This window comes from Cetorhinus maximus, chromosome 20 (assembly GCF_964194155.1).
Source record: "Cetorhinus maximus chromosome 20, sCetMax3.hap1.1, whole genome shotgun sequence".
Lineage (NCBI taxonomy): Eukaryota > Metazoa > Chordata > Chondrichthyes > Lamniformes > Cetorhinidae > Cetorhinus > Cetorhinus maximus.
In genome coordinates this window covers 88,241,959-88,260,486 of record NC_135898.1, presented here as the reverse complement: position 1 = coordinate 88,260,486, position 18,528 = coordinate 88,241,959, and the positions used below count along the sequence as shown (strand labels likewise).

Sequence of the window (18,528 nt, the reverse complement as noted above, 5' to 3'; positions counted from 1 at the left end):
TCCTGAACCAGAAGGGCCTCCTCTCCCTGAATTTACAGTATATATGTATATGATAACAAGTGAACGCGAGATATGCTGGACATTGTCACAATGCATTCATCCTTTGAAATTCATCCCTCTCTGAGCACTCCAAGGAAGAAAATCGGTTGTTGCGAGTTTTGTGGGTGATCGGACCCACTCTTGTTATCACGGATAATGATCTCCTACAAAGGTTACCCAAACAGCAGTGGAGGAGAAACACAACAATGAACTTGCCTCTGTCAGAGCTGCCATTGATAGGACCCCGAGACCTTAGAAAGGGCATTAGTAGCCACAGAGCCAAGAAGGGTGGCTGTCCCGTCTACTGCATGAGGAGCTACTGCTACACTCATCTGTCCACGTTGCCCTGTCTGTGGCTGTGAAAATGATGACACTAGTTAACTTTTATGGCAGCAGCTCTTCTCAGTTAGTCATAGGGGATATCAGCCAGGCTGCAGCACAGTTCGATTGTCTCGAAAAATCAGGGACAGTTCTGCAGTGCGCTGCAGCTTCTGCATCTAGTTGTAGCCCACTGTGCCCTGGAAATCTTTGCCATAAAAAAAGGCCTGAACTTTGACATTAATGGACAGTTGGATCTACCTACTCTGGAGGTGGAACTGCATGGAGAGTATCTGAATGACTGCTGCAAAGGGCATCATTAACAGCATAACTCATCTCCGAGGAATTCTCTTCTGTATAACAGTCTAGTTTTGTCACTAATGCCTTAATTCCTCCTCCCCCACCTTCAAATAAAGGACCAATCCTTCAATCCAGTATCATGACGATATAGCTTTACCTCTACATGGGCTGTGCCAATAGTCCTCACCTGATTAAGTAAATCAGCATGAAATAAGAAAGCCCCCTCGCATGAGCATGAATAAAAAGACGGATGACATAAGTGCATATTCTATTTTAATACAACAATGTTCAATGTGAACTCAAAAGCGATGCTTTCTTCAGCCTGTGCTGGGTGGTTACAAGAGCTCCCTAACACTGTGCTACTACCTGCTTCTCTCAGCTGCACCTGAAGGCCAGGAATACGCCTGCACTACAGAAGGCTCATGGTATTGGCTGTCTCCCCTCTAACGGCTTGTTCCTAGGAGCCGCCACTTCAGCCTGCATCTCTGGACCCTCTTGCTGGGCAGCCCGATGTTGCTTGCTATATGCCGTAGGCATGGGGCTGCGAGGGGAGGGGTGCCTATACGCCTCACGTGTACTGTTTGTCCTGAGACACAGGCAGACTGAGGCTGGTCAACTTCAGCCATAACCATCGTGGGTCTGCGATCCCATTGATCCGCAAACTGGCCAGTCTAATGGCAGCTATTGGATCATGGAAGCCCTCAGCAGGTCATTGCCAGGTGCTGGAAGCTGATTCAAAGGGTTTTGTAAATTCTGTCCCCAACTGGTACCATGGCTGAATCTGTGGGGGTGGGGGGGAGGGGGTGGGGAGACACCAACTGGCTGCTGGTCAATCTTTGGCTGGGGCTCTATTGTATATTGCAGTATAGTGGACATATACTCCACTTTAGATTGCAGTGAAGAAAAAGCTTCCCTAACATTGCCACAAATAAGATTTGTAGACTCAAGGGTTACATCCTCAATGATCAATCATGGGGCTGACATGTTCCCCTCTTGTTCCTCAAACATGCTTCTTTTCAGATGTTTACCTGAGTTCTGTGTCTCATGGTTCCGACAGCCAAGGGTAACCATCTCCTCAGCCCCTGAGTGGGCACATTGTCACTCCTCCAGCTCCCAATGTCACATCCACTGTTGCTTGCACCCTAACTTGTGTCAAGTCCCTTTCCTCTGTCATAGCCCCTGTCTCACTAACTCACACTGGCTCCCGGTCCTGCAGTAACTCGATTTTAAAATTCTCAACCTTGTTTTCAAAACCCCATCTGTGTAACCTTCTGCATCACAACAACCTCTCAGTGCTCAGCCAATTCAGGCCTCTGGCACATAACCGATTTTAAACGCGTCACCGTTGGCGACCATATCTTAAGTGGCCCAGGTTCCAAGCTCATGAATTCCCTCCCCAAACCTCCTCATTTAAGACGCTCCTTAGCACCCACCTATCTGACCAAGTTTTCGGTCATCTGCCCTAGTGTCTCCTTGGCCTGAATTTTCAGCTCGGTGGGCAGGTGCGATCGACAGGCCCGGGAGTGACCGGGATACAGACCGCCGACTGCAATCGACCCCCCCCGACGGCGATTTCACGCTGGCTGGCCAATTAACGGGCAGCCAGCGCAAAGTGTGCGCTGTAAAGCTCAGCGCTGACAGGGTGAGGGCGGGAGGAGGGCGGGCGATGTGGGCGAGCCCTGACAGAAAGCTCCCTGAAGGCAGAGAGCTACCTCGGGGAGCTGAAGACCCGAAACCCATGAAATAAAGTGTTTAAAGTCAGGAAAGAAATGCCCAAGCGTCACAATCAGGCGCCTGATTTAATTAACGGGACTTAAATCCCCCAGGAGCCATGGTCGGATTTGAACCCAACCTTCAGAGCATTGGTCCAAGCATCTACGTTACTAATCCAGTAACATTAACACTATTTTACCATCCACCTATGTCCCGTGGGCTGCAGCAGTTCAAAGAGGCAGCTCACCACCACCTTCTCAAGGGGAATTAGGGATGGGAGATAAATGTTGGTGAGTGCGGGCTGGGAGGCCAAGTCTGGTCGATCTGCGGCACCTGAACATATAGATTATAAAAACGCTATCCACAGATTTCTATTTTTATTTGATTTGATAATAGAAACCTCACCCCGCCCTTGGATGAGGTTTGTTGAAAAATGTGAAGGCCGCCTGGCCGATTTGCCTGTCTGTCAGCCATAAATTTACTTTTCATTCGTTCACGGGGATGTGGGCGTCGCTGGCTAGGCCCAGCATTTATTGCCCATCCCTAATTGCCCCTTGCTCAGACAGCATTTAAGAGTCAACCGCATTGCTGTGGGTCTGGAGTCACATGTAGGCAGATTTCGTTCCCTAAAGGGCATTAGCGAACCAGATGGGTTTTTTTTACAACAATCAGCAATGGTTTCATGGTCATCATTAGGCTTTTTAATTTATTTTTTTTAAATTCCAGGTTCTTATTTAATTTAAATTTCAGGACGCTTACCCGACATCATCTCACACGATTTCATGTCCAATTGGGTTGGGCACACGCCCGCCCAATCGGCATAAAATTCTACCCCTTATGTGACCCAGTGCCATATTTTTCTTGGTAAGGCCCCCGTGAAGTGCCTCGGGCTGTTTTACACTTTAAAGGCACCATATCAACACAGCTGTTGTTCTCACTATCTACTTCTTCCCAGGTGCAAGTAACTGGGCTGGTGCATGGAGTATTCACTGTCGTTGAATTCATATTTATTTGAAAACTGAATAACCACTTCGTGAAATATGTCTATTTTATTCATTCACAGGATGTGGGTGTCACTGGCTAGGCCCAGCATTTATTGCCTGTCCCCAATTGTCCTTGAGAAGGTGGTGGTGAGCTGACTTCTTGGGCCGCTGCAGTCCCTGTGGTGTAGGTACACCCACAGTGCTGTTAGGGAGGGAGTTCCAGGGGATGTATCTATGTTCACTATAATAGTGTTGAAAGTAATTATTGCAACTTATTGCATCAGTAGTAGTTCATATTTTACATTTTTAAGTCACTCTGCCTCATAATAATAGCTGAAAAATATTAAACTCAAAGGAAAAACAAATTTGATTGACGTTTCTCGTTGCTTTTATTTATTCACAGGATGTGTATGCATCGCTGGCTAGGCCAGCATTTATCTCCCACCCCTAATTTCCCTTGAGAAGGTGGTGGTGAGCTGCCTTTTCGAACTGCTGCAGCCCATGGGGCATAGGTGGATGGTAAAATAGTGTTAATGTTACTGGATTAGTAACGTAGATGCTTGGACCGAGGCTGTGAAGGTTGGGTTCAAATCCCACCATGGCTGCTGGGGAATTTAAATTCTGTTAATTAAATGAAAATCTGATATCATCATCATAATAAATAAACTACTGGATTAAAACCAATTTGGTTCACTTCAGGGAAGGAAATCTGCTGGCCTTCCCCGGTCTGGCCTACACTTGACTCCAGTTCCACAGCAATGTGGTTGACTCTTAACTGCCTTCTGAAATAGCCCAGCAAGCCACTCAGTTGTGTAAAATTGTTACTGAAAAGTTAACTATGAATAAAACTGGACAGACAACCTGGTTGACCTAGGCACCAGAAATGACAAAGGCACACAGTGACAGCTGTCCCTGCAAAATCTGGCTCAGTAACATCTGGAATCTTGTGCCAAAATCGGGAGAGCTGCCCCACAGACTGGTCAAACAATCGGCTGAAATAGTTATTATCACTAAATCATGCCTTACCGCTAATGTCCCAGATTCCTTCTGGGTATGTTCTGATCCACAGGCAGGACAGGCCAGACCCAGCAGTGGTGGTGGCAAATGGCGTAGAGTTGGGAGGGAGTTGCCCTGGGGGTTCTCAACATTGACTCAGGACTCCAGGAAGTCGCCTGGAATCAGGTCAAGCATGGACAAGGAAACATCCTGCTGATTACCACCTCCTGCCCACCTTCAGCTAATGAATGGGCACTCCTCCATGTTGAACACCACTTGAAGCAGTGAAGGTAACAAGGGCACAAAATGTGCTCTGGGTGAGAAACATTAATAACTATCACCAAGTGTGACTCAGTAGTACCTGAAGACTACAACTGCCAGCATCAGGTGGTGAGAGAACTCACAAGAGGGAAAACCCTACTTGACATTAATGTTAGATGTGATTCTGCATTGGACAGCACTTGCTGATTAATCCCAAATGTGCTAATTTAAGATTATCAGTTAGGTTCACAATTCATTCACAGAGACCCCTGTCCTCTGCAGGAAAAAGGAACATGTCCGGGTATTGTGCCTTTTACTAATTAAACAAAAATGTGAGGACCCATAGTTCCCTGGTACATTGTCCATGGCAAAGCGTTGACCAATCAGAGCTGACTTAGCAACTGATCGGCACTCTTTTGTCATGCTCCCTTTGGAATTTGGCATCCTTGCATCTGGCCTGATGAGTACAAGACGAAAAGCTTTGACAGCATGTCTCTTTTTTCAGCAATTTCATATATAATGAAATGTTGGAATTCGACACCCATGACATGTAGGCAAACAACCTCAGCTGAGGTACGCAGCAATAATGGGCAGGATTTTACCTTCGTCAGGCGGGCGTGTCAGGCGGACCCAGGGGTGGGGGGGAGCGGCTGGGAAAAGGTCCTCTGCCCACGATCGGTGCCCGACCACGAATTCACACTGGCTGGCTCAGCACTGCCGGGGTGGGGGTGGGAGGAGGGCGAGCGCGGAAGCCTGCGCATGTGCAGGGGGGAGTGTGCGCTGACATCTCCCTGAGGGCACAGCGCTGCCTCAGGGAGCTGAAGGATTGGACAAAGGAAAATAAAGATTTCAGAAATGGTGTAAACATGTCCCCACGCGTGACTCAGTCACATGAAGAGGAACACGTCAAAATGAAGTTGAACATTTTTTTCCGGTTTTTTCCGGCTGTTGGAAAACTTCAGCCCCCTCTCATGGATGAGGTTTTGTAAAAGATGCAAAGGTTGCCTGTCTGCCCGCCCGCCAACCAAACAGTTGAACCGGCAGCAAAAAGTACAAATTAACTACTTGCTCAGGGGCCTTGACAGGCCTCTTAATTGTTGGCGGGCGCACTGCCGACTCTGGCGCGTACCCGCCGACCGAAGGGTCGTGAGAGTGCGCGATGTCATCGGGACACTCACCCAATGTCATCGCGTGTGAATTTACACCAATCGGGTCGGGCGCACACCCACGGGATGTAAAACCCTGCCCAATGATTTGGCTGAGTGGCCAGTTAGTTGGTTGAGGCAGGATTTTTTGTCAAGGGCACTGGGAAAGTTTCCTAACCTAATAGGGATGTGGGGCCCATTAGCCTCCACTCAAAGCAGCGGAGAATGGAAAGGCTGAGCGTCTCATTCCCGAAGGCGGCTGGGATTTTCCGATCCTGCCAGTGGCGGAACCGGCAATTTCCGTCCAAAGTCAATGGACTTTTGGCTACTTTCCAAATTTCCTGGGTTCGCCCGCACCAATTCCTGCTGCCGGCGGGACTGGGAGTCCCTGGCCATCGCCTCTGACACAGTGTGGGATTGAAGTAAAGAAGCGAGAGGTTAATTCTGCAGCTCTTTGTATGCAACCTAGCAGCGCTTGCTAACCCTGAGGACTCACATTTGCCTTTCCACCACTCTGATGTCACCCTTCCTCTATAACTGCAGGAATTTCACTCCTCCTGTCAAAACCCCAAACACAATAAGAAAAAAATTAAACAGAGGGCAGATTGACTGCAGCTGAGAGACGCTTTTATGGCCGGCCTGTTACTACATTATTCCCACAAGAGATTTTACACTCATTATCAGCAGAAGAGAAGTTTTGCCCTGAAGTTCTGAAAAGTCAGAGTGCAGTAAAGGCACTGATCAGATTAAACTGAACGGCAATGACTGAATGTTATCAAAGGTTAAATACCTACTGTTGCCATGTTACCGCATTGACCACCGTCCCTGCTGTTTTCATGAACCTGTAAAACAGATGGGGAAATAAGAGGCTTCGGTTATTAAACAGCATGTTGCAAACCCAGCACGTATTACTGCTAATGGAACCCTGGTCACCTCGTTCACTGTGTGTTGGAGCGTGTTCCGTTTTAGAAAGAAGGGGATTGCTATACCTTAACGCACCGAATTATTCTGCCAGGGCGGAGCTGTGTCCCATTGAAGGCCACAAAGTCTAACCGTTTAGTGAACATGAAGTCAGCTAAGTTGAAGATCCGTTGTTGCTTGGGGAGGGAACATTGAAAGTGCTGGTATATTCAGGCTACAGCTCAGAAGTGCAATGCCTGGACTGTGATATCTTTGCATGCTAGATGTACTGCTCTCAATATCTTAACAAGTACTTCGAAGAAATTGGTGTTTTACTGAATTGCAACACAAATAAAACTCATGCTGAAATCTCTCAGCCCAACTTTGTTCTAATATCTGGGCAAGAACGGGATTGGACGGTGCAAGAAAATAGTATTGGAGTTGGGGGGAGACGTGTAATGTTCTCTCTGGAGACACGTTGAACAGGGAAGATGTGGTGATGAATGAGTTTGCTGCTGTTTTGCCTTTTTCCCTGCGGGAGCAATAATCAACACGTATATAACATCTTTAATACAATCAGAAATACTTAATGAGAGGAGGGAAAATGACAAAGGGCACCTACAAATGCTAGGAGAAGCCTTGAGACAGCTGAGCGGAGGCATGATTCAGGAGCTAGGTTATGTGAAAGCATTTGAAACTGGAAAGTGCAAATAGCAAGGTGAACAGGCAAATGGGTAGGAATGTCAGAGTGCACGTGGCATAATGGCTGCCGGTTCAGCCATTGACAATGGGACAAAGGCAGGGGGACAGTCAGCCACTTGCAGAGCCTGTGAGCTTGGATATAGATAGTGTGGCAGAACTTTCCTTCCACGGATTGAGCGCACGGGGAGTTTTTGACATCTCTGCCCATTGCTCTCGAGTTCGAACAGCTCTTCTTCCCACGAGTCGAGCCCAGTTAAACCAATTGTGGCAATTCAGCAGAGGCTGCAATCAAAATCTATTGTAGCCGACAGCCTCTTGGGATGTGAAAATGCCAACGAGCTGACTGTCAAATGCTGTGGCTTTAAATGCAATGCAATATCTATGGACATCCGGTAAGAACGTGAATGATAAAAACAATAAGCCCCAAAATCCCAAAGGTGATGCAAAATTACCAGGAGCCGTTCCATATTGCTTGGCACGTGCTGCTTTTTTGTTTCAACATTGTCACATAATGTATGTGTGCCAGGCATGCACACTGCAAACTAATAAAGCTATCAGAAATGCCAGTGCTTTGATACGCCCGTGTTGCCTCCAGGCAGCATAGCCAGTGTCAACAGCATGATCTATGGACTTGACCAGCTATCAGACGTGGGGTAGCACACTACCACATTCGTTCCACTAATTACAGACCCGCTAAAATGATGAATGATTTGGACTTTCCCTGTAACAGCTGGGTCTGTCAGTAAAGGATTACAAAGGCAGACAGGTTAACTAGAGCCGTTGTGAGAGCCATTGGAAGTTCAATTGATACAAGACAGATTAGCCGGATGGCGATCTATCTGTTTCCCTTCAGCTGTCGCTGAATGATGAGAACAAGCCACTGATTAGAGAACTCTCTGTGATGTCCCCTTTAGTTTTTTTTTGTTTTATGTTCTAGAAGCTATACGATGCTGGGATTTAATAACCATTTTGGGCTAATCCTTGTAATTCAAATTTGCTGAATTGAAATTTTTTGGCAACAGCTTCTGAACAACTAAATTCTTACGTTATTTACATGCAAATTATTGGAAAATTCAATCTTTTGATGCAATCAACTGACATTAAATGATCAGCAGTTATTAAATGGTACAATGTTATACTTAAATTAGGACAATAAGTCTTTTTTTAAAAAAAACTTTATTAATTCTTAGGATGTGGGTGTCATTGACAAGGCCAATATTTATTGCTCTTTCTTAGTTATGAGAAGGTGGCGATGGATCATCTTCTTAAAACTGCTGGGCAGCATATTGATATGTCTGACCCTGTTGGGCCATGTCAGAGGGAAATTAAGAGTTAAACACGTTGACTGGAGTGACCTATTGGGTCGGCTGGGTAGGGATGGTAGATTTCCTTCCGCAGAGGGACTTTGACTGAATTATTAGTGGGTTTTCACAATAATCTAACTACTTTATTGTGACTTTCACTGATCCAGTTTTTTTAATTCCAGATTTTATGGACAAAGATTTAGATCTCAAACTGTCACCGCGGGATTATGAACACACGATCCCTGGATTACTTATCCAGCAAAATAACCCCTACAATTTGGATACTTACCTTTTTGCCACTTATGCCACTATCAGCACCTTCTTTAGTCTCTAACACTACCATTAACACTCCCTCTGTCTGGTGTCCGTGACGTCTTTGTCAATCTCTGTCCCGAGATCCCACCCATTCCTGACCTTCTGTTTTGCTCCACCTGCCCCACCCCCTCAAACAGTATAAAATCCATCACGTTTCTGCTTCCCTTTCGCTCTGAAGAAGATTCATACGGACTTGAAACGTTAACTCTGTTTCTCTCTCTCCACAGATGCTACCAGACCTGCTGAGTTTTTCCAGCATTTTCTGTTTTCATTGACTACAACTGAGGTATCATTTTGGAACAATGGAATATTGCACTCACACTAAAACGTGGAGGAGAAAGAAATTAAAAGCTCACGTTTGCTGTTGGCTACCGAACACTGGCAAGATATATCACGCACAGCTTTTTAAAAAAAAAAGACCTTTGATAATATAACTCTTCTGCTGGCCTGATAATACTTCAAAAAGGAGTTGTAATTTTCTCTCTGTTGAGAGTTTTACTGTTATATACAGTTGAATGGAGAGTTTAATTGTAAATGAATAAGTGACTCAGTTAATATTGCGCACACAGCAAAGTGGATTGAATGCACACGCAGAACATTAACCCTCGACGGTGTAAAATGGCTGAGATCAGGCTGCTCGCATTTCATTTTCTACAGGCCCTTAATTTGGTGAAATATGAAGACTTGTTTTCTGAATTCACACCCCTAGAGCGCAGCCTTGCCCACTAGAAGCACATAGCAGGGAATCCGGACACAATTCCCATGATCTTCAGCCCTAATGTATCAAAAGTGATGGAGATGATGGCTAATATTTCCCATTATGTGCACCTCGTGGGTGCAGTTCCCCACTGGCAGCAGAAGACTCCGATATAATTATACCAGATGTGGAAATGAAGACAAGTATGGCATCACATCCATGCCTATCGCTCACCACATCTGGATTTTAATCCAATGTTTCATTAAAGATTATTCAAAAAAAGATCATCCATGGTTTTACTCTTTTAAAATATGTAACTTCATGCAGTTAATTCCATTTTTGCAATTCAAAGCACTTAATTCAAATGATCCGACATCTGGAAAAAAAAATCACCAAATTCTCACTTTGCTACGCTAATTACATTGTTTAATTCACAGTGTTCCTGCCTGAGAAATAGGTACTTGAAAGTCAGCAGCGATGCTCTCTTGCCTTTGAGTCTGAAGGTTGTGAGTTTAAGTCCTGCAAAATCTATTTGACACTAAGAAAGTTCTGCCCTTCAAATGAGTGCTACGACCAAAACCCTACATCGCCTTCTCAGGTGGCTGTCAAAGATCCCATGGCACTGTTTGAAGGTGAGCTGGAAATTCATCCTCACCCCCGATCAACAGTATTAAAACAGGTTATCTGATTATTATCAGATGTGGGATCTGACTGTGCACTAATTGGCTGTTACGTTTCATGCATCGCAACAGTGACTACACTTCAAAGGTTATTGGCTGGAAAGTGCTTTAAGACGTGTTGAGATTGTGAAAGGTATTATTATAAATCTTTCCTTCTTTGTTCCAGCCACCTCACTGAGACCTGAGGCCTGTCTATTGCAGTTATCAAGTGGGCCTGTAAATTTGCAAGCAGCAGTGTTTACCTGTTTTGGGTTTAAGTCGTCTTAAAATGCAAAGGGAGATCCCACGCTACTTGCAAGACTCTGACTGCAAATTTATCATAATTTGGACTCAGCCATTGTAGGGATGCAGTACAGCTTATTGGAGGCGGGTTTTGGGCACGCAGGGAGGGAAAGTCCTGGAAAGTGACGATGGGCCGGGATCCCACTGTGATACTGTGATCCCGCCCTCTCCCGGCTTTCCCTGGGGCGGCTTTGAAGGGAATTCGATCGGTTAGGTAATTCATTCAGTAATTGTTGAGGTTGTTCGGAAGCCAATTATAAGCTGTTTTAGCCCTGAATCCTGGATCTACCAGCCATAGAAGCTGCTTCCTAACCTGTCAGCAACTCACCAGGGTCACCCAGGGGAGCGCACAGCGGGAATAGCTTCTTCAGTGAAACTGACAGGCTAGGAAGGCTTTGATCAGTTACATTGAAGAGCTTTTTTAAATTCGTTTTACAGGGCGTGGGCATCTCTGTCTAGGCCAGCATTTATTGCCCGTCTCTAATTGCCCTCGAAGGCCAGGTGAGAGACTTCTGTTCAAAGTGCTTTCACTGCACGTAGGTGATTATCAGTTTTAGCACTTCACCCACCTCCAGCTGCAATTCCCTGATGCCAGCCTTCACCATGGCAAGGGGCAGCTTATACAACTTCATCTTCTGTCCCTACTGAGCAACAAGAGCAGAAGCCACACCACCACCATCAGCAGCAGCACCTTCTCTAGCTGCCTTCCCCTCAGCTGCATGACCCTCCAAAGGGGCAGATGGGATGGATACTGAGACCCAGCTGCAAGGAGGGTGAGACCCCCAACGTAGAATCCACAGGAGGGGGATCAGCTCTCTTGACCGAACACCAGTCTTCCCAGGAGGCTCAGACTCCCACAGCAGGTCTCCGCTGACATCTGCAGCCTCCTGGAATCTCGAGCTCCTTTGTAGTGAACCAGGTGGGCAACGCAATGCCATGGGCAACAAAGTGCCTGTTATTGGAAACGTGCATTGGTCCCTTTAAATAGAAATCCTTCCGTTGACGAAATAGATGCATCATCCCACTCACCCTCCCCTGGTTAGACTTAAAATGCTGTGTGTAATCCTGATCTCCAAACCACAAGTGGATATCAAACCACTGGAGATGATCGACAAGGATGTTACAAGAATAGAGAGGATGCAACCAACAGGAAAGGTTGAAAAAGCAAGGAAAGGCTTTCATTTCTATAGCACCTTTCCTGACCTCAGGGCATTCCAAAGCACTCAATTTTCAGCCAGTGAAGGGTAGTCACTGTTTAATGTAGCAGCCTGGCTCTCTGGAAAATAGAATACAACAGGGAGACATTGGAACCACTCTACACTCAAATTGTTAAGTGCACCGATTGAAAGCACTGAGTTTGCAGTTGTATCTCTTGCGCTATAAGAGTCCACACTGGATTGGAAACTTTTTCGGGCAACCCATATGGCCACCTAAAACAGGCATTATGTTAAAATGGGGCCTAACGTCGGTTTTAGGATCCCTCTGGGCAATTAGGCCTGCTCTGCCCAGGTCTTCCAGGCACAGATGCGGCCTAGCAAAACCCGGCCGCCAAAAAAGGTGAACAAAAATGTCTTTAAAGTCAGATGTGGAAACAGTGACAACTCCTGAGAGTGTGGCTTCTGGCCTTCAATCACGCCAACCTCCCAGCCCCACCACCAATTAAGTTCTCACTCTCCCTCCATGGACTTACCTGCTACCAGCAAGGCAGGTGACCCAGAACTGGAACGTTGGCATTGACCAAGCTGCCTCTGGAAATATCGGTGGCTCACCTGATCTTTGAAGGGACCATAATATACACAGAAAATACTGGAAAAACTCAGCAGCTCTGACAGCACCTGTGGAGAGAGAAACAGCGTTAACCTTTCGAATCCGCTGGGGCCCTGAAGAAGAGTCACACGGACTCGAAACATTAACTCTGCTGCCCTCTCCGCAGATGCTGCTGGACCTGCTGAGTTTTTCCAGCATTCTCTGCTTTATTTCAGATTTCCAGCATCCGCAGTATTTTGCTTTTATCTTTGAAGGGACCACTTGTGGAGGCCCGGAATTGTTTTGGCGGGAGGAGAATATTTGCGGGGCTAGGAGGAACAGGAATGCCCTTCCTGGCTCCTCAAAACTACCGCAGCCTGCTGTCTGTCCCTGCTGGAGGCCCAGGACTGGACCTGAAACCCCACCCCCCACCTAGGCCGACCCTGGGGGGGATGTTTTGCCAACTTTTCACTGGCTGGCGTGGTGCAACTGACACTTGCAGTTCACAGCCAAACGAGAACCAAACTCACAAAACGGTTCAGACCTCCTGACTCACCCTGCCTTCACCCACCTTGCACCTCTTTGGTGCAGAGGTCAAATAAACGTCCCGGCTCTTGGTAAGGGTTGATTTCTCCGCCGCTCCCCAGAGCAGGCTGCTCACCCCGGGGAGCAAAGAGCTTCCTCACAGGAAAATTGAACGGGAACCGCCTGACGCCCGACAGGGGCCTCGCAACACACACCCCTGACATGCTCCGAGAGTCACTCTGTGCGCCTGGCATTGCAAAGAACAAGAAGCCAAACTCAGGACAACAAAGCAGGACCTTAACCTTACTATAGGTTTCAAAATTATTTTCTCCTCTGATGTTAGTTTTTAGTAATAATAAATTTATCAGCAGGATTTACTTTAACCAGCAGACTGTAACATAGAAGCTAATTCGGAAACAAATCAGGTAACAGAAAAAGCTGGTATCATGACGCTGTCAGGTGATGGTGAAACCCAATTGGTTCAATAATGTCCTTTAGGAAACAAAACCTTCTGCCCTTCCCCACTCTGGCCAACATGTGACTCTAGTTTCTGTGCCAATGTGGTTAACTCTTAACTCTTGACAATAGGACAAACTTAAAGGCTTTGTATCGAAATGCATGTAGCATTTGGAATAAAGCTAATGAGTAAACAGCGCAAATAGAGATAAATAGGTATGATTTGGTGGCGGTTACTGAGACATGGTTACAGGGAGAACAGGTTTGGGAGTTGAATATGCAAGGGTACTCAGTGTTTCGGAAGGATAGGCAGGAAGGAAAAGGAGGTGGTGTAGCTTTGTTAGTAAAGGAAGAGATCAGTGTTATAGTGAGGAGTGATATAGGCACTGGAGAGCAAGATGTAGAGTCAGTCTGGGTAGGAATAAGAAATAGCAAGGGAAAGAAGTCCCTGGTGGGAAATCTATAGATCCCCAAACAGTAGATCAGCAGTAGGGCACAGTATAAACCCCAGGAAATACTGGGAGCATGTAAGAAAGGCACGGCAATAATCATGGGTGATTTTAATATGCATATAGACTGGACTAATCAAATTGGCAAGGGTAGCCTTGAGGGAGAGTGTATTAGAGATTGTTTCTTGGAGCAATATGTTGTGGAACCAACCAGGGAGCAGGCTATTCTGGATTTGGTTTTGTGTAATGAGATGGGATTAATTAATGATCTCATAGTAAAGGATCCTCTAGGGAAGAGTGATCATAGCATGCTAGAATTTCAAATTCAGTTTAAGAGTGAGAAACTTGAGTCCCACACTAGTGTTCTGGAGTTAAACAAAGGTAACTACATAGGCATGAGGGCAGATTTGGCCCTAGTGGACTGGGCAGGAAGACTACAAGGTAGGACAGTTGATGAACAGTGGCAGATATTTAAGGATATATTCAATTCCTCCCAAGTAAAATATATTCCAAAGAGGGAGAAAGATGGTAAGAGGGGGAAAAAGCATCCATGGCTAAGCAAGGAAGTTAAAGATAACATAAAGGCAAAAACTAAGGCATACCAAATTGCAAAGGTCAGTGGCAGGCTGGAAGATTGGGAAACTTTTAAAGATCAACAAAGGGTTACCAAAAAAATAATAAAAAGAGCAAAGGTAAATTAAGAAAGAAAACTAGCACAAAATGTAAAAAAGCTTCTACAAGTATATAAAAGGAAAGAGAGTAGCTAAAGTGAATGTTGGTCCCTTGGAGGATGAGAGGGAGTTAATAGTGGGGAACGCAGAAATGGCAGAGATGCTTAATCAATATTTTGCCTCAGTTTTCACGGTGGAGGACACTAGTATCACCCCAATAGTAACAGGTAGAGCAGAGGGTATAGAGAACGAGGAACTTAGAACAATCACCATCACTAGAGAAAAAGTACTGAGCAAACTATTGGGATTAAAGGGTGACAAGTCCCCAGGATCTGATGGCTTACATCCCAGGGTCTTAAAGGAAGTGGTAGTGGAGATAGTGGATGCATTGGCTATAATATTCCAAAATTCCCTGGATTCTGGAAAGGTTCTAGTGGATTGGAAAAATGCTAATATAACGCCCTTACTAAAAAAGGGTGGGAGGCAGAAAATAGGAAACTATAGACCAGTTAGTTTAGCGTCTGTTGTTGGGAAATTGTTGGAATCTGTTATTAAAGAAGTAGTAATGGGGCATTTGGAAAGTCAAAATGCAATCCATCAGAGTCAGCATCGTTTTATGAAGAGTAAATCGTGTTTGACTAATCTATTAGAGTTCTTTGAAGATGTGACAAGCAAAGTGGATAATAGGGATCCTGTAGATGTAGTATATCTGGACTTCCAGAAGGCCTTTGATAAGGTGCCGCACAAAAGATTAATACACAAGATCACATGGATTTAGGGGTAATATATTAGCTTGGATAGAGGATTGGCTAACCAACAGAAAACAGAGTCGGGATAAATGGGTCTTTTTCTGGATGGCAAGCTGTAACTAGTGGGGTGCCACAGGGTTCGGCCCTTGGGCCCCAACTATTTACAATCTATATTAATGACTTGGGTTCAGGGGTAGAAGGTATTATAACTAAATTTGCAGATGACACCAAAATAGGTGGGAAAATAAGTTGCAATGAAGAAATAAGAAATTTACGAATGGATTTGGACAGGTTACGTGAATGGGCCAAAATTTGGCAGATGGAGTTTAACGTGGGTAAGTGTGAGGTTATCCATTTTGGTCGGAAGAATAAAAAGGTGACTTATTATTTAAATGGAGAGAAACTTCAGAATGCTTCAGTGCAGAGGGATCTGGGTGTCCTCATGCATGAATCGCTGAAAGCTAGTATGCAGGTAAAGCAGGTAATAAGGAAGGCAAATGGAATTTTGGAATTTATTGCTAAAGGAATAGAATATAAAAATAGGGAAGTGTTGTTGCAACTGTACAAGGCATTGGTGAGACAGCACCTGGAATACTGTGCACAGTTTTGGTCCCTTACTGGAGGAAGGATGTAGTTGCACTGGAGGCAGTTCAGAGGAGGTTCACTAGATTGATTCCAGAGATGTGGGGCTTGTTTTATGAGGAGAGATTGAGCAGTTTAGGCCTATACTCGCTAGAGTTTAGAAGGATGAGAGGAGATCTATTTGAGGTATATAAGATGCTAAAGGGGATAGACGAAGTAGATGTGGAGCGGATGTTTTCCCTTGTGGGGCATTCTAGAACGAGAGGCCATAGTTTGGGTGGTAGATTTAATCAGAGATGAGGAGGAATTACTTTTCTCAAAGGGTTGTGAATCTGCGGAATTCACTACCTCAGAGTGCAGTGGATGCCGGGACGCTGAATAAATTTAAGGAGGAGATAGACAGATTTTTAATTAGTAACGGGTTGAAACGTTATGGGGAGAGGGCGGGAAATTGGAGTTGAGGCTGAAATGAGATCAGCCATGATCGTATTGAATGGCGGGGCAGGCTCGAGGAGCTGAATTGCCTACTTCTGCTCCTAGTTCTTATTTTCTTATATAACTGCGCTCTGAAGCGACTAGTTGACTGGGTTGTACAATCAAAGACCGGCATGTGTCAGCCATGGCTTCAGTGGGTAGCACTCTCGCCTCTGAGGCAGAAGTCTCTGGGTTCATGTTCCACTCCAGGACTTGAACACAATAAACCAACACTGATGCTTCAGTGCGATATTGACGGAGTGCTGCACTGTCAGAGGTGCTGTCTTTTGAATGAGACATTAAACCAAGGCCCTGTTTGCTCTCTCAGGTGGCAGAAAGCAACCCCATGGTACTATTCTGAAGAAGATCAGGGGAGTTATCCCTGGTGCCCTGGGCAATATTTATCCCATAATCAACTTCGCAAAAAACAGACATTCTGGCCATTATCTTATTGTCTGTGGGAACTTGCTGTGCACAAATTAGCTGCTGGATTTCCTACATTACGGTAGTGACTACACTTCAGAAGTAGTTTATTGGCTGTGGAGCACTTTGGGACATCTTGTGATGCTATATTAACACAAGTCTTCCTTTATTCTTTCAGTTTCACCACACCACGTTGCTGTCAATACTCTCCCCTATCATTTACCACACGACTTGCCACTTGACACCCTATAAGCCATGCAGGAGCACAGTTGGTAACTCTGGGAGCAGTTCACCAGTGCCATGTGTTGTATCTCTATGTCTGGCTAACAAACTGACCAATCTCATACAGGACTGGTAAACTAAATAGGTTCCGTTTATTGAAGAGGCAGTACAAGATTGTTCAACTGACAGACTTAATATAAAAATTTGTTACCTGGTCCTGCCCCTGAAATTAATTCTAACTCTTGTAATATTTTGAGTTGTAAAGGTGCTAGAGTCAATGACGAACCCCCATCTTCTCCTGAGATGGAGTTAAAGGGAGACATGAGTGTTAGAGGGCTGAGTTGTGAGGAAAGATGGGAGTGACGCAGGAAAGAAGGAACCTGAGAGATGATTTTCTCGAGGCATAAAAGATAGGAAATGATGTGGCAAAGGGACATCTGCAGTGTTCCTTTGAGTAAAGCGGTGGGAGCAGGACAAGGGAGAAGCAAAAGGTAACGTTGAGGCTGATATCAGAAATTATTTTGCATAAACATTCAGCTATTGTTAACAGGAAAGTACAGCTACAATTCCTTCACACCACATGCTGCTAGCTAACTGAAAGCCACTCTGAACAATGCCTGCTGGTCACATGGCTTACATCCTGGCTATTTACTCATTAGCATATTCTCCCTTAAAGCGATATCGCGGCACCATAAAAAGGTGGTTCTCTGCCACTGCCAGGAGAAGGCAGATCAAGCATTTTAAAACTCCAAGGGCAGAATTTTGCCATCGCTGGGCTCGGTGGGGTGGGGGGGGCGAGCGGGAGCAGTTGGGAAGCCGACTGCCACCCGCGATTGGGCCACAAGTGGCGGTCCAATTAAGACCCACCCAGTGTGAAACGCACACAGCAGCTCTGCCTGTGTTTTGGTGGTGGTGGTGGGGTGGGGGGGGGGGGGGGGGGGGGTGGAGGAGGGTAGGTGGGGAACTTGGCGCATGCACACAGGTGCAAGCAGGAAAAGCTCCCTGAGGCACAGAGCTGCCTCAGGGAGCTGAAGATATAAAAAAATTAAAAATAAAGGATTTAAAAATGTAAAAAAAAACATGTACCCTCATGTGAATCTGTCACACGAGCAGGGATAGGTTAGAAATTAGTATGAAAATTTTTAATTTTTTTTGTAATGACGTATTTTGTAATACGTATGTAGCGCCCATGGATGAGGTTCCACATAAATTGCAAAAGCCGCTTGACCTTATTGCCTGCCAGCCAACCGTAATGTTGGACGAGTGAAAAATTTAATTCAATTCAATTTTTAATGGCCTTAATAGGCCTGTTAATTGTCGACGGGCGCGGTGCCAATTCCCGCGCGCACCCACCAACCAAACTATTGCGCAAGTGCGCGATGACATCGGGACGCTCGCTTGACGTCATCGCGCATCAGTTTACGCTCATTCAGGTCGGGCGCTTACCCGCCCGAAAAGCAGGAAATTCTGGCCCAAGTACAGCTGATAACGGAGGAGGTATTGGTGAGGATGTGAGGGTTCTTGAGAGAATGCAGAGGAAATTTACTGGAAAGGTTCAAGGGATGAGGGATTTTAGCTTACAAACTTAGGTTGAAG

At 45.6% G+C, this 18,528-nt stretch overlaps 1 protein-coding gene across 2 annotated transcripts in view; it reads right to left on the bottom strand.

The window, feature by feature from the left end:
• Positions 1–18,528, bottom strand: part of hpse2 (heparanase 2) — a 342,759-nt gene that overhangs the window by 108,944 nt on the left and 215,287 nt on the right. For both annotated transcript variants that reach the window (XM_078565124.1, XM_078565125.1), the window contains exon 6: positions 6,550–6,597. In XM_078565124.1, the coding sequence (XP_078421250.1) occupies positions 6,550–6,597 (48 nt within the window). The remainder of the gene's footprint in view (positions 1–6,549; positions 6,598–18,528) is intronic.